Consider the following 17,457-nt stretch of genomic DNA (forward strand, 5'->3'; position numbering starts at 1 on the left):
CGGCTAAATGTATTTAACACCTTCAGTTACTTTACAGATGTACATTAATGATGGTAAATATAATCAGCCCTTAAATCAGACTTTAGTTCACCTGCAGTAAATCCAGCAGCTACCCTGCAGTATACAAAGCCATTCAAACTAGCTGCACCTTTACCAGCTCTGAGAACACTTTAATGATCAATAATTATAAAACATATCAGAGATATTATTCTGAAATGGACCAATCAAACAACGACTACTTTTACTGTCGCTACTTTAAGTACATTTAGAGGAGAATACTTTCTACTTTCACTGGAGGAACATTTAGAATACTTTTACTGTGACAGAGTATTCCTACACTCTAGTACTTCTACTTTACTCAAGTACAAGATCTGAGTACTTCTACTTTACTCAAGTACAAGATCCGAGTACTTCTCCCTCCACTGCAAGTACCTCAAAATTGTACTTGAGTACAGTACTCGAGTACATTTACTTAGTTACTAACACTTCTGTTGACAGCAGCTGGGGTGCATCCTTGCCTACGGAGCTTTTCATAAGACTGTCGGCATAGCAACACAGCCTGTCACACAGCCAGGGTGTGGAGAGAAGAGGAGCAGAACACCAGGCAGAGTGCCTCTAATGGTGTTGGCGAGTATCAGGTGGCGCTGAGTTGTCCCTCTTGATGCCTCCTTCATGGGACCCTGCTGGGAGGGTCTGCCGGGAACAAGAAGCCACGCCTGATTGATTATCAGGAGGCTGGCACGGGGATTTGGGGCTCCAGTGTCCATTACAGTTATGGGGTGCATTTGCCAGCAGCCATGGATGGAGATTTGTCTAGACCTATCACGTTACTGAAATCACACTCCACACAAGGGACGACAGCTGGAGCAGGATATGCAGGGCCTGTCATGGAGCATAGCATTAGTGGTGGAAGCATGTGTAAACAATGTTAAAAAATAAACTAAACAGCTACAACTTTCAAGCCCTAAATCAGCGTCAACTAAAACACACCGAGAATGAATCATGCATTTTGTACCTATTGTGCGACCAAGCCACAGGGTTGGATTTAGAACGTTCTGATGTCTCTGACACTGTAATTGTAATGATTTGTTTGTCCTGTCTCCAGCATGTTGTTGCAGTTCCATGACCTTTCAAGCCAAGTAAATCACACTGAGATTCAAGTGTGCTTCATAAACACTGTGCATCAACATCGTAACGTGATACTTCCAAAGAAAAATTCTGCAGCCGACAGTGAAACCCTGCAGCCAGAGTGCAGTATCAGTACGGCTCCTAGCTGTTTCCTTTATTGACAGAGCTGATGATCCCTGTTGATTCGGAGAAAAACCCAAAACATCCTTTAATTAGCCAAAAAGTAGGAACACACTCTCCCTCCCAGGAAATAATAATCAAAGACAGCACAAAGTAGTCCATGACATGAAACCGAGCGAACAATATCTGAATTCCATGACTAGATTGTATTTTAAAGGAGAAAGTATGGTTTTAAGGAGAAACAAATCCAAGATTATAACAAAAATCAACACTATATAAACGTCTGCACGCTATACTGGAACATTGCTTAAGTTGAAAACCAAGGGGGCTTGGCTTGAAGCTGAGAAGTCTTGACTCCAAAAGGAGAAAGCCTGGGACCAATCAAACTGTGTTATCTGATGTGTGTGTATGTGCGTGTGTGTCTTGTCTGTCTGGATCTTGGTTCTTTCTGGATCACTGAGGGTGTACAGGGCGAAGGGGGGATCCGGACCAAAAGCTGTTGACCGCTCTTATCAGTGCCACCCACATATCTAAGCGCGATGGGGATGCTACCTGGAGCCTTTCCCCTGCACTGTGATGCTAATCAGTCTGCACTCCGTTCAATGCCAAACTGCAAGAAAAAAAAACAGCCTGGAAAGACGTCAAAGTGAGACAGGACCTCGGGATAGCAATCTGTGAGCGATATGGCAGAGAGGCAGGGTGCGCTGAAGAAAATAACACGGCATGGAGGTGGGGTCAGGAGGACAGAGCAAGATAACACTCTGATAAGATCGAAGTTGGACGGGACTAAAAATCAATCTTTGTTGCAATGCACAAATAATGGTTTATAATTCCACTTTGATTTTAAATGACACTGTGAATTCATCAGCAGAGGGCCAATATTCTCCCCTTTGTGATTTGAGCACTTCCTACATTGTCTTTGGATACTTTGGATGTTGTACCTTTATCAACTCCACCAATCCAATGCGGTTATAAGCATTACCAAACAACTGTTGGCCGATTTGTATGGAATTGTAAGGGGAGTGTGTAGCATGGGCAAGGAAGAAGGTGTCTGAATCACAGGGCAAATACACACGTTCTTTTCCTTTAAGATTGTGAGATATGGAACTGATGGAGGTTTGTGCTCTGCAGTGCCTTATTTACTCAATGTATTTACATGTGGAGGAATCCCAGGAGAAAAGAGTCCAACTGAGCAAAAACTGCATGCCATTTGAAAACAGTTTGAAGCCATACAAAAGCAAGTAAAAAAAAAAAGAAGCTGCCTTTGTGTGTGCAGTTTGTGTGTGAGCTCTTATCTGACACTGGGCTCTCTCCAGCGGTTTGTGCCCGGTGAGTTCCTTCAGCTAGCCACTCATACAATCAAAGATATCTGCGAATTCCAGCTGATAAAAACAATCATCTGCTCTGCCTCACCCTGATTCAGAGCCAGTGGCTGTGTTTGATGTTTGCTTTTGGTAAACTGATTAGAGAAAGATGGCAGATTTGAGATACGGTCGGCCCCTTATGTTTATTCTCCACCCTATCAGCAACTGCATCCCGAAACAGGCCTCTTGTTTTGAGTTTTTAGCTCTGCACTTTGCAGCATCTGGGGAACTCAGGTGTCTGCCCGAGTGCCAGGCTCTGCATCAGCGCACATGTGGTGGTGGTTTGGGGTGCAAAAGGCCACTTTAGCATGTGACTGAGGGAACATATGGAAAAATGTTCAAACCTGATACGTACACCGTCGAACCGAAGCTGGGGGAACAGAAAAGAACCCCAGGATGAGGTCATTGTTTTGGTAGAGCTTAAGTAGCAAAACACCAACACCTCCAGGTCAATAGTCACAGGATGAAAATATATTTTGTCTCAAAAGGGGTTTAAGGCTTGGGTGAACAGTAGGTCTCGTCGCGGGATAAGATCAGTTTTTAATTAATAACATTTAGTGAAAATAATTCTACCAGTTTTTGAGGAAATCACTATCCCCCCGACATAAAAACCCCAACCTGGCACTCCAGGCTTTACTATGACTTTCAGCACAGAACAGTCCCTTTACTCGTCCCATTCCAGGATACTGGCTCTCAGCCTGGCCTGGCTTTTTTTTTAGGTCCACAGGGGTATAACAAAGAAAAAAGGGGCTTCTGTTACTATGATCAAGATCCTTAGAGGAAATCAGACAACTGTGAATAAAACATACAAAAAATATTGTCCAGGCGTGCCAATGACAGCACTGGTCATTTTATATAAAAGGAGAGTCATGAAAGATCTATGAAAGAACAGCCCACTGTCTACAGGAAGTTGAGTGAAAATCCAGATTGACAAAAAAGAGAAAATGTTTGCTTGCCATTACAGGGAATACAAAAAAAGAGACTGACAAATTCATCTTCATATTACTGGACCAATGATCCACTGAGCATGCTATTTAGGCTGTAAAGCATTGAGTGGGACACATCAACATGATAATGGTGCTAGACCAAAAAATGATGGATCACCAAATCTGCCCTGAGCACTGAGGGGGACATGAATGTGTGTGGCAAAGTTCATGGGAATAAATCTAACCGATGTAAAGACAAACAGCCTTATGGTGATACTAGAGAAAAGGTCTGGACCAAAGTCGAGGACAAACCAACCAAGTGACCAAACGTACGAGGAAAAGACCTACATCACGTCCTTAGAGTTGCTAGTATGGCTAAAATTTGCATAAGTCAAAACGTAGATGTATTATGTGTAATTACTATATGGATGAACTGATTTGAATTGATTAAGCCAATAGATTCTTCTTTGAAACTTTCATTTAAATGATGCACTATAGTGTCCCATTCATATACTAGTAGAGCACTAGCTCTAAATCTAAACGAAGACCAATAGAAAGCTAGTTTTGTGGAGATATCAAGAGTCGGGGGATTGGTTATTTTTGTCTTAATCAGGGTGCTGCATGAAATTGATTGTTCAAAACTTTATTTAAAAAAAATAAAATTCAACTGCTATGGGACATAATCGCCTGGAAGAAATTCTAATCAGTAATCAAAGCTATAGTTGAGCACAGTTTTGGAAGGAATCAATTTAACTCATTCAGTTTCTCTAAGGGACGCTTGTGGAAGTAAGGTGAACCAATTTCCAAATTTTGTGTTGAGGTTGCAAGTTATTTTAAATCAGCATCACCTGTATTGGTTCTTAAGATCACACTTATTATGGATTCATCAAGAACATTGGACATATTGGTGACGTTAGTTTAAATCTCTCTCCTGCTTCACTCTCTCTTCAGCATAGTTGAGCACATGGCTTGTACATCACTCGAATACTATCAAAATATTATGGTGGGTATTTCTAGCTTAAGGGTTCTTGAATGAATGATTAGCATATTTTCTCTTTCTGTTGTGTTATTCTACGCTGACTTCAAGCCTGAAGCATATCCCAGACGAAGCACGGTGAACAGCCACTACTGAGGTGTTCTGTTGCACTTAATAACTCCGCTTTGGTGTGTGGATTGGCCAGGGGCCAAAGTGTGCATTCTGAGTCAGGTCCAGCTGTGCAGTTCTTTCAGTGGATAACAGTTCATAGCCCTCAGTTAATACCCGTACTGAATGGGTTCACTGGTGCAGGCAGGAAACAATTCATTGCTCTCACGTCTTCACTGAAAATATGGACAAACTGCAAGCAATGACTTTCACACACGGATGTGAAAGAGATGTGAAGCAGGCCTCACACATCGTTGCTGCAGGATATTTGTGTGCCAGTATGTGTGTAGGAGACAGACCATGTGATCCTTTACGTCCGATATACACCATGTGTCATGAAGATTTATTCCCCCGACCTGGTCAAGGCTTGGCTTTACAGATACTTAGTGAGGAGTCAGTGGGCACATCATGTTCTCCAGAAGCCCCTGAACCCAGACAGCCAAGAGTCCAGCACACCAAAAAACCCAGCCAGAGGCACCTTTTGTCCTACAGGCCTCAAACACATCCAAAAACAGTCTGCTCTGTGGCCCAGACACCACTTCCTCCTCCATCAGCAGAGGTGAGGAGTAGCAGTCAGAGAAAAACGACATGCTCACAGACTGAAAATAAGCAAAGGATACGCATGAAAACAGGGATAAAGACCCTTTACCTAGAGTGAAATCAATTTGGAAGCTTCCAAATCAGATCACTATAAGAAGAAAACCTTAAATTAAAGGAAGAAAGGTATTTCTGAGATGTATACGAGAAGATCAATACTAACTTACTCTTCCTGACATATCCTTTTTACACTTTTTTAATTTAGTTTTTCAGCAAGATATGAGATTTAGAGGTGGGAATAGTGTATGTTCAGTTGTACAGAGCCAAGGAAGCAGTACAATCTTAACAAATACAGCATAAAAAAATATGTTGTCTAAAAAGGCCAAGCTATTCTTTTAGGAAGGTCCTTTAATGTAAAATTTAAATTCAAAACACTCATCAAACAGCTTACCGTTTAGGGACATGAGCCTACTTTCCTGAAAATCTTTGGCCCTAAAGACGGTAAGCACAGATTGGTAACAAATCCAAACCATATTCCAGTAAAAATATGGTTGATGCACAAACTGAAGGTACGGATGGATAGAGGGGAAATATTGGAATCTACTGTAACTCACGCAAGCTTCATACTTTTAAGAGCCACCTTTCAAGCCTAAGGGTGCTTGATATTTAAAACTCATTCTCAGTGGAATGCCGTTTCACGCTTAGTGGTTGTGCAGTTTAATGGTTTGCTTTTAGGAAATAATTCCAAGAAACGTTCCCATGGACGACATAAACCTCCTCACTTCCAATTTTACTCGGCTTTGCTTCAACGAGTTGTTCAAATGTAGCCAAGGATGTCGAACTTTTGAAGATCCTTTAAGTTCAATTTGTTATTCCTTTTTCCCCTGTTTTATCACCTCCTCCTGTCAGCAGAGATCACAGATGAGGGGCAAATTGTGTGAATGGGACCACAGCGTGACGCACTCCAACACAGTCTTGTTGAAGGCTAAGCCCTTAGGAACGCTTCTTGAGCCCGAACAGGCCAAGCTGTGCCCAAGGCCCAAGTGGAAATGCAATCAAGGACCAGAGTGGGAGAGGGGAATGATCTTATCTTATCACAAGCTCATGGAAAAAGCTTCTGCTGGGCAACGTAATCTCAATCAGAGCTGAAGCGACCTTCTGCAGCCAAGGCTGTAGGCAGGGGAACGGACAGCTGGAAATCTGCCTCCTCCGCCAAAGTCCTCACTTGACCATTAAGCTGATGGGTTACCAACAGCTGGATAAATTGACATAAAGAGATGCATTTCACAGACCTTCAAACTCAAGTTCTACTGGACAATCTAATACATTTAGGCTCAGAGTAGTCATTTACAGAGTTAATACGCTAAACCTAAAGGAAACTAATTATGTAAAATAATGTTCAACTATATTTTATTCACCTCAGAGCCATAAAACAAAAATGTAATTGTGTTGCCAGTGTCTGAATTTCTTTAATTGTACTTATCTGTCTGCTTTTAATTTTTATAAATTATCTCTGTAGAAAAATGTATTTCAGAATATATACATCAGCATAGAAAAATCACATTAACCACCCGACCCTGTCAGTTGTATTCTTGAACCATTACTTGGTCCGACACTACCGGCAGAAGGGTCTCTTGAGAGCGAGTAAAAATAAGATTTAGACGGCCGGTCTCAAAGGTTGTGACAGGTTCAACAGCAGCGTAAATATGGTTGAGATTGTTTGACTTTCTGAAGTTTTATTTTTGGCACAAGTTTAAAAACTTGAAGAAAAAAAATCCTTGTAACTCATGTCAAAAGTCTTTACTCTGCCTTGCACTAATATGTCCTATAAAGGGCCACTTGGTCGGGAAATAAATACCAATGCAGTTTGTTTTGTTTGAGTATCTATCTTTGTTAAATCATGATCTACCTTGACACAAGTGTAGATGAAACTCAAAACAACCGTCTTACTTGGCAGGAGTCTGCATGTAGTAAAGTGCAGTCAGAGGGGCATAAAACATGCTGCGTTGCCATACCTACAAGGCTGAAAAACACTGAGACATTTTTGTTTCTGCAATAAAAATTGCATGGCCCAAATTGAAAAGAAAAAAGATCCTGTTATTCGTACCTTGTACCTGAAACAATACAGTCTAATCACCTTGCATGCAAAATCAGAGAATCGTACTTTCATTTGATAAATAATGATTGGGCTTGTCTGTAAGGTAAATAAACAGGTTTAAAAAATGTACTACCAGGTTGGGCCATTTTTTGTAAAGAGTCTAATGCTTGTTGCTCCTGCCCAGCTCTACATATTTCAAAGATTTCTATCAAAAACATCACATTGTGTGGAGTACACATGACAGATCACAAGACAAACCCTTCTCATTGTTATGAAAACAGAACTATCACTTGAGTTCATGTGGTAAAGCTTCAGAACAAACACTCAGAAACCAGAGAGTGCATTCTGTATGTACTTGCTGATGCAGCATACTCTCTCACACACACACACACACACACACACACACACACACACACACACACACACACACACACACACACACACACACACACACACACACACACACACACACACACACACACACACACACACACACACACACACACACACACTGTGTATTTGGCATTGGCAACGTCTTAAACCTACATCAGCAGCCAAATTGCAATGGCAAGTCTATACATGCTGCTTTTCACACTGCTGTGATTGAGGGGGAGGGGAACGTGGGACAGTTAGAAATCTAGATACTGCGTTTAGGATGATTCATCTTTAAACTTTGAGGAGTCCTACTATGAGACATCACCTGAGGCAGGGAGTGGTTTTTAAAACCGACACCATTTGGAACTCTATCAGAAAACGTGCTGCCATTTCAAGTCAGTGCAATAAAGAGATTAGCTCAAAAGTGGTCGGAAAATATCTCTGTATGGACATTTAAGTTACTGACTAATTACTGTGTTGCTTTTCACTCTTTAGAAAGTCAAGGGGTTAGGTAAGGTAAGCCAATCTCAACATCAGAATCAGGCTAACTACCATGTAGGTAGTGTTTGTTTATGTAGATTGACCATTTACCATTAGCAAGCTGTTTTAATGAAACAGAGAACTAAGATTAGACAATGTTTGAGGCTATTAAAGCTCATTTGCTTTGTTGCACCGTTCCCTTTTTAAAGCTGATCTGTCTGAGTATTAGCTGTTTCAATAAAAACTCATAGTTTTTGACAGTTAACCCTTAAACAAAATTAATATTACCCCCTTAGCCATACACTCCCAGATAGAGACTTTTACCAACGAGCCCTGCTGTAATCCACCTTTAACAAGCCTCCAGTGGATTTCTGTTGATGAACTTCACTGTGCCACTGAAGCTTTCTCTAAACAAAAGGGGAAAAGGACTGGCAGCCATTATCAGAGTCACTCGTTAAAAATAGAGCAAACAAGGGCGGTGGAAATATGCAGCAGATCTTGCACTCTTTATCCGGCTGCACAATACTACCCACAAGATAAGACTACGTGGAATATTGACAATGTTGGGAAACAGAACACAACTGTCTTCCTATCGTGAAGGTACATATGTGGGAAGAGAATTGTCATATGCCTCACCATGAACTATTTTCAAATCTTGTCTGTTTTTTATTGAACAGAGAGTCATGATGGTAGACTCCACTTCTACTAAGAATGACTCACTTCAGCAGGGCTGCTGTCTGGTCCCTCTGGAACATGTCCTCTCAGGTTGATGATGTGGACCTCCTGAGGGAGGCTGGCGGTGCCTCTGCTTGCACAGCCTGACAGGGCGGTGAAGCTCTTCAGTGTGGCCTGTACCGGGTGTCCTGTCCCAACCGGCAGCAGCTCACACGGGCTGCGAACTACCGGCCCTGCAGCGGAGACAAGAATACCGTATGAATAAAATGCTACAGTATTTGAAGGGATTTCAATCGCATGTCGCACATGGTGTTGACGGATTTATGTAAATCATGCGTGAAATCTTACTGTACAGAGATGTCCCATAGCCATAATGATATAACTTAAGAAAACAGTTAGTTGTTTTTTTTCCAACAACTTAAAACTACATTACATTAATCTATCTGATACACTAACCCTTCAAAACATCAGCCCTATTGATGTCTCATTGGAACGCATAACATTGAATTTTCATTTGAGCATTTCTCAGTCTGATCTCCTGTAAACTGAGGAACATGTAAGACAACACACTTCAATAATTATAATTCCCATAATTCAACTTCAACTGCTTCACTGGCCGGTTTAATGAAAGTGGATCAGCTCCTTATAATGTTATGATGGGCCGTTTCCAAGTGAATGAAAACTCATCAGTTCTGAGTTTCAGCTGATTATACACTAGTGAAAGTTAAATCCTACACACTGTTCTTTTAAGAGAATGAAAGATACTGTATAACCTAAAATTACACTGTTTTTAAAACTTCTACAATGTAGAAAGAAACATGTTGTACTTGAACACTTGACCTGTCATTTTAACAGTTGTTTAGGATTCAGTATCTGATTCAGTCATATCAAACTGTTCAGTGATGAGTAATCTTTATTAGCGACGTCATTCAACCCATTATCCCAGTTCTAATCTCTATTGGTGTTCTGATTCCAGTCATGACAGCAGCCACGCCTACAGAAGAACCGTCACTGATCCTAGTCAAGCCCTCGGCAGGTCCGGACGCTGAAGCTCGGTCTCGGTCAGTGTTTGGTCTGCTGCACAGTAAGCTGTAATGAGCAGTTCAGTGATCTGTGAACGTACGGGCTACTTGACTTACTGACGTTTACAGTATCGCACCTAGCTTCCACATTTGCTCTTGCCTGATATTGAAACTTCCTTTTCAACCACAATCTGTAAAGGGGTTAACAAGCTTTACCACAGCCTTATATGTTCCTACAAGGTAAACTTCCTTTTCTGTTTGACCCACTTAAACACGTTCAGGGTGTAACTTGCACATCTACAAGCATACATCCACACTCACTCAGTCAGTGAGGGTGGCACACAAGCACAGCGCTGAAGTCTGTGTGAGGTACCAAACAGCTCTTTTCCATTAGAGTCATGTATACTATGGGAATGTCCGCGGCCAGCTTTTTTCACAGGGTCAGACTTTACCCCACAGCTTTGTGCCAGCCGAGGCCTGCTCACATTTCCAACACATTACGCTAAACATGCAATCTTTGCCAATAGCAATCAGATGGAACATTTGGAAATAATTAAAGTCTCAGTGAAAGACAGTTAGATAACAATGTTAAATTCTCCCCTGACTGACTCCAGAAAGACCGTGCCTCAACAGCGGGGTACACTGAGGGGGAAACTTTTTTTTGTTGCTCAGAACACATAGCTATTGTTTTCTCTTTCGTGCTATCCAATAAGCCTATGTTACATCAGCATAAAGCCATAGATTATGTATGGCATAGCTCTCCTTGTTGAGAGAAAAAATACAGAGGTTTTATTGTTAACTTATTTGTCTCCTGAGACAAATCCCAAGCCCTTGACAGATGCCTCAACCTGGCCTTTGTGCTGTCTCTGGCAGCTTGTGAATCCTCAAAGCCCAGATAGATCATCTTAGCAACTCTTATTGGAAGCATAAAACATGGCAAAGTATTTCCGTAGTGATAAAAGGAAAAGGCCTAATGGCAAAAACCTGCGGTGCATCAATATCTCAACCCCCGCTTACCTCCCCCCCCTCCCTCTTCCTCCCAAAGGACCGAAGCCTAACCATGTCATCAAGTCTCACTCCCACAAACACGTCTGAGGGCACTCCAACTCACTTTTTCCCCTCACACACGGAGAATAACAAACAACTAGCCAGACAAAGAAAGAAAGAAAATGTAGTTCTTTCTGGGAGACTGCCAAAAGATTACAATACACATTGGGCAACGATGTGACTTTTTAAATTGCTCCAAATACAATGGAAAAGATAGGCATGTGGGAGTGAATGTACCATATGGACAGAAAGAAAACATTCATTGTTTTATTGTGTTGTTTTACTTAGCCTTAGAGAGGTAATATAAATAGTACAGTATGTTGAATACTTTGCTCGAAAGAAAGAAATCTCATCAAATACCGACTAGGCTTTAATGACCTCTTTTACAGTGGGGCAAAAAAGTATTTAGTCAGCCACCAATTGTGCAAGTTCTCCCATTTAAAAAGATGAGAGAGGCCTGTAATTTTTATCATAGGTATACCTCAACTATGAGAGACAGAATGAGAAAATAAAATCCAGAAATCACATTGTAGGATTTTTAATGAATTAATTTTCAAATGATTGTGGAAAATAAGTATTTGGTCAATAACAAAAGTTCATCTCAATACTTTGTTATATACCCTTTGTTGGCAATGACAGAGGTCAAACGTTTTCTGTAAGTCTTCACAAGGTTTTCACACACTGTTGCTGGTATTTCGGCCCATTCCTCCATGCAGATCTCCTCTAAAGCAGTGATGTTTTGGGGCTGTCGCTGGGCAACACAGACTTTCAACTCCCTCCTAAGATTTTCTATGGGGTTGAGATCTGGAGACTGGCTAGGCCACTCCAGGACCTTGAAATGCTTCTTACGGAGCCACTCCTTCGTTGCCCTGGTGGTGTGTTTGGGATCATTGTCATGCTGAAAGACCCAGCCACGCTTCTTCTTCAGTGCCCTTGCTGATGGAAGGAGGTTTTCACTCAAAATCTCACGATACATGGCACCATTCATTCTTTCCTTTACATGGATCAGTCGTCCTGGTCCCTTTGCAGAAAAACAGCCCCAAAGCATGATGTTTCCACCCCCATGCTTCACAGTAGGTATGGTGTTCTTTGGATGCAACTCTGCATTCTTTCTCCTCCAAACACGACGAGTTGAGTTTTTACCAAAAAGTTCTATTTTGGTTTCATCTGACCATATGACATTCTCCCAATCCTCTTCTGGATCATCCAAATGCCCTCTAGCAAACTTCAGACGGGCCTGGACATGTACTGGCTTAAGCAGGGGGACACGTCTGGAACTGCAGGATTTAAGTCCCTGGCGGCGTAGTGTGTTACTGATGGTAGCCTCTGTTACTTTGGTCCCAGCTCTCTGCAGGTCATTCACTAGGTCCCCCCGTGTGGTTCTGGGATTTTTGCTCACCGTTCTTGTGATCATTTTGACCCCACGGGGTGAGATCTTGCGTGGAGCCCCAGATCGAGAGAGATTAGCAGTGGTCTTGTATGTCTTCCATTTTCTAATAATTGCTCCCACAGTTGATTTCTTCACACCAAGCTGCTTACCTATTGCAGATTCAGTTTTCCCAGCCTGGTGCAGGTCTACAATTTTGTCTCTGGTCTCCTTTGACAGCTCTTTGGTCTTGGCCATAGTGGAGTTTGGAGTATGACTGTTTGAGGTTGTGGACAGGTGTCTTTTATACTGATAACGAGTTCAAAAAGGTGCCATTAATACAGGTAATGAGTGGAGGACAGAGGAGCCTCTTAAAGAAGAAGTTACAGGTCTGTGAGAGCCAGAAATCTTGCTTGTTTGTAGGTGACCAAATACTTATTTTACCGAGGAATTTACCAATGAATTCATTAAAAATCCTACAATGTGATTTCCTGGATTTTTTTTCTCATTCTGTCTCTCATAGTTGAAGTGTACCTATGATAAAAATTACAGGCCTCTCTCATCTTTTTAAATGGAAGAACTTGCACAATTGGTGGCTGACTAAATACTTTTTTGCCCCACTGTATGTATTCATCTGTCCCAAAAATGTTGATCCTGACAATTTGATGACCACCCTGACCATGACTAAAAACATGTACTCTGTTGCTAATGAAAGCTGTGAGACTGAACCACTGTAAAGTTGCAGGCAATATAATGGAGCAACAACTTTCCCAATACACATGGTCATTACTCCTTGGTTCATACAAAAATGAAATAGGGATTGCAGCATCCTAAACTAATGCTTAACTGGTTAAATCCCCAGCCATTCGGAGTAAGTAGGGTTAAGGGCTTCAGACTTAAAAAAATGTTATATTGCGATAAATTATTATCGCAATATTGAACTGAGCCTTTTATGTTCACTTAAGAGCTAAGATAGAAGTCTTTCACAGCATATGACTCAATTATGAGCGATAAGGACATAGAGATGTTTAACTATGGTAAATCTAGAAATCTGTTAAAGGTATTTGCAGACGTTACGTCCCCACACGTACACGCCCACCTCCGACAGAAGAGAAGTGCCAAACCACCACCTGCTAGATGGCTGCAGCTAGTATGAGAAACTGCAAAAACAGGATTTAAAAAACTATTATCTTCTCAAAATGAAAGTAGTTGGTCGTAAGTGGTACAACAAATTATGAGAGGTCCATGGATTTGACATTTGGCTAGCAACTAGGCTAATTTAGAAGGTCAAATACTACAGGTGTATGCTAATATTGTTAGCATGTTGTACATGTGCTGAAAACGTGAAAAGCAAACTACTTTTGTTCTTTGAACATAGAGTGTTATAATGGATCTGAATTGTGTAGTTTTGGTGAATGATGTTAATGATAAACCATGTTTGATGTGTTTAAGAACATTTAACTGAATTTTACAAGTAGAAAAATGGCAACAGCTAATGCTAGCACTGCCATTCACTGGGCGTTACTGCAATATCTTTCAAGTGCATAAGCTTTATGATGCATCCTATAAACCTTAAATATTTAGCTTTAGGATGATACATAGCAGAAGGCCGGCCTCATTAAGTTGGTTTTATGTTGAAACTGTTCTGATAGCATCCCATGTGTTTTAACAATCAGCCTACAATCTTAAGGGACATGAAAAGAGTTTTTGGTTTTTTTTAAAAGACTGCCGTGCCACAGCTTTGTGTCTTCTGTCACCTTGTCTGTCTATCTTTCTCCCCCTCTATCTGTCTCCCCTTCCTCTCCAGCCATATTTCCGTGGTCATCTATGGAGTACAGAGTATGTCCTGTCCAGCTGCTACTAGTGCCTTTTAGCTGGCCAGGCCAAACGCCCACAGCAGAGGAATGAGAGAAGCTGTTGTTCAATCTGCCTGAAAAACAAGTCCAGCCAGACACTCTACAGACTATACCCCAAATACCGCCTTAACCCAACACATACAGCGACTTCTGATGCTAAATCTGATACTCCAGCTGTAACAGTAACCTCTGAAATCTATTGAACGTCTTCAGAGAGATGAGAGTACAGACGGCAGAGACAGTAACCCTAACTTTATCCTACAACGAAATATGCAGAACATCTTTTGTGTCCATCCAGACCCAGATACTACTGTATTGTGGTAAGCTATGGACTAATATTCACTGATTAAAGGAAATGTATCTACATTACCAGCATTCCTTTCTAAAATACTGTATGGAATACAGTCACTTAGATGCTTTATTTCCCCAAGATCTATTCTGTGATATCCGGGATACTGTGTGTTGCATAAAGATGAATGACCTCATACCAACTAAATCCAGTCATCCCAACAGCAAAAGGTTTGTTTAATCCACCAATTTCCTAATTTGTAATCCTCCCAATAATTCAACTTGTAAACACTCATGGAATAGGATCCCTAGTTCTCATAGAATTACGGGTCAAGATAAACCAGCAACAAGCTAGGTTTAAGAAAAGCGAACAAGGATTAGACAGACTGGTCCTGACTCGGCCCAACAGACTCAACATCAACATCTCATCATCGCCCAATTCCCCTGCCCCCCGCTCAGCTGGGAGGTCAAGAACTGAGACAATGATTGGAATGATTAAATGATTCAAATAAAATACAAACGTGAGAATCAAATAGGATTTAAAAATGTCAAAGCCGGTTCTGAATTTAAATGTATTTGTTTTTGTGTGTTTGTAAAATGATGAACTCATAACAAGTCTTCGAAGATTGAAATAATCTGAACTAGTGACTTGGTCGCTTGTTAGGGTTGATATCCAGAACCCTAGACATTGGCTCTGATTTCTCAGCTTTTTAAATAAAAGTTGCTTCAACATTCAATTTGCTATTGTAGAGTAGGTATTATCTTCATTGACATTGGCAGATGTAAAGCATTTCAATAACCACATCAAAAAGTGTCAAAAGACTACTGTATAATATGACTCAACACAGATATCAGACACTAACCAGTACATGGGTGGATATCTTACCAAAAATAAGTAATGTGTGTTTGTGTATCTGAAACATTTGATATAAATGAATAAGAGATCAGTTGAACCATCAGTGGACTTGTAAATGCTGTAAGCAAGCAGCGGAAGTATAAACAGAAAATGTGTTTAAGGAAGTGAACTGGTATGTGAAGAGCAATATGAAAACAACTAAAATAGTGAGATGATAGCAGTTGTCAACTATCAACTAAAGAATAAGATTGAACTAGTTCTCATGTTAATAGTAAAGGGACAAATATGTACACTGTCAATTAAAGTGTAAGGTCTGTTTGCTTGTGGCACATGGACACGCATTCTACCCAAGTAGAACAGGGCATTACCATGAAAGACTTGTGACTGACATGCACCTTAATCTGACTCTTTTCTCCGAACCACCTGCAGCTAAATGTTTATTTCTTCAGTTATGCCTTTTTGGGGGATTAGCAGAGACCGATTCTAAAATCAACACTGGATATGGCATGTGCAAGATTCATTTATTTTCTGTCAAAATATATTTATATAGTCTTTTATTATTGTATATTGCCTGAAATGACTTTTGTTCTACAGGTAAGAACGGAAGTAAACCTTTTTAATCCAGAGGAGAGGCTGTATAAATGCTCACTTTGAGAATAACAATGTGAGGTCCAGACAGTGATGTCACATTTTCTGGCAGCTCCTTTTGGACTACAAACTCTGTAATGATTCAAGCTCTCGTATCTCATTCAAATAGGTTGTATTCCAGAATACTATACTGTGATAAAACAAAATAAAAGTCACTTTCACGCTACAGATTCACCAGACTGCATGCTTTAAAGTGCACCCACATATCATTTAAAGGGAAGAAACCAATCCTTTGTACACTGGCATTATGCACTAATGGTTGTCTTGCAGTCTTTTTTCAAAACGATCTGTCTGAACTGTTATGTTCAACAATTGCAAAAACATCAGTGAAATTGGATGAGAAGAAATGTAAAAGAACTTTGGGGAATTTGAGCAGGAAAGTAAGTGGGCCTGTAGCTGCTAAAGAAATAATGCTGTAATGAGTTCATAATGCTCCAAAGTTCTGTGAAATATATATTACATTAGCACTAACATTATATAATGAATACTTGACTGTCATGTGATAGGTTGATGTCATATTATCACATATTTTCTATTTGTGATTCCTCCATCAACATAATGGAGGGGTGATGGTTGACGTCAGATACTAAAAAAGTCCTTAAATACAAAAAAAAATGTCTATCACAGTTTCTGAAAGCCCATGGTGATGTCTCTAAATGTCTCGCTCTGCCTAAAGTCATCATAATTAAAAAGGTGGAAATAGGGCACGCCTAAACTACTTGCTTAAATAATTACAATAAATATTGTTTGACTAGAAAACTAATTATATTCTTATAAATGTATACATTTGAGCATATTGTATAAGGTCATTCTCAAAGTAAACACACTTTTTCAGGATATTTTCAGGATATAAAACTGGAAGGTGGAACAGGTATGACTAAAAATGTTAAATTGAAATTCTTCCTGAGCTGGAACCTCCCAGTGAGGTGCATTTAGCATTACCATCTTGTCCTATCTAACAACTGATAACGCCTCTGTTTCCAAAGAATACACTCTGTTGCCTCCCACAGATCTGGTACAGGAAGTGATGTCAGTGTGTGTGCCAGTTAGGGACAAATCTGATATTCCCACAAAGCCATTTCCAAACATAAACAAACAGAACCTCCTCCCTGTGTGTGTATACACATCCTCACAAGTCCTTTTCCCAGTACCCTTAAGCAAACTGAATAATTGTGCAGTGAAGATAATTTTACACATATCAACAATGTTAAAGTTCCCTATCAAAAAACAACAACAATGGAGCAGAGGAAGTCCACGATGAAACGTAATGCATTTTCAGTACAATTATCCAATAATGCAAAGATATCATAAGTCCAATTTAATTACAATGAAAACAGAGGAGCACACAGGGGTCTCTTTGTTTCTATATATTCCCTCCCTTTACCTAGGACATACCATATATGAACTACAGGATTAAATAAATCCCCTAGTATCCTTACTTTTTACTGCAAGGCATGATTCCCATGGACCATGAACTATGCAAACCAGTTTAGGGAATGTAATATTCTGCCCGATTTTGTTTTCCTA

General features: G+C 40.5%; 1 protein-coding gene across 1 annotated transcript in view; it reads right to left on the reverse strand.

Annotated features, from left to right (window-relative positions):
* Positions 1–17,457, reverse strand: part of tgfbr3 (transforming growth factor, beta receptor III) — a 77,603-nt gene that overhangs the window by 43,107 nt on the left and 17,039 nt on the right. Inside the window, exon 3 of the mRNA XM_063890531.1 lies at positions 8,893–9,080. Coding sequence (XP_063746601.1) covers positions 8,893–9,080 — 188 coding nt within the window. The remainder of the gene's footprint in view (positions 1–8,892; positions 9,081–17,457) is intronic.

The sequence above is a fragment of the Eleginops maclovinus genome, chromosome 9, assembly GCF_036324505.1.
Source record: "Eleginops maclovinus isolate JMC-PN-2008 ecotype Puerto Natales chromosome 9, JC_Emac_rtc_rv5, whole genome shotgun sequence".
Lineage (NCBI taxonomy): Eukaryota > Metazoa > Chordata > Actinopteri > Perciformes > Eleginopidae > Eleginops > Eleginops maclovinus.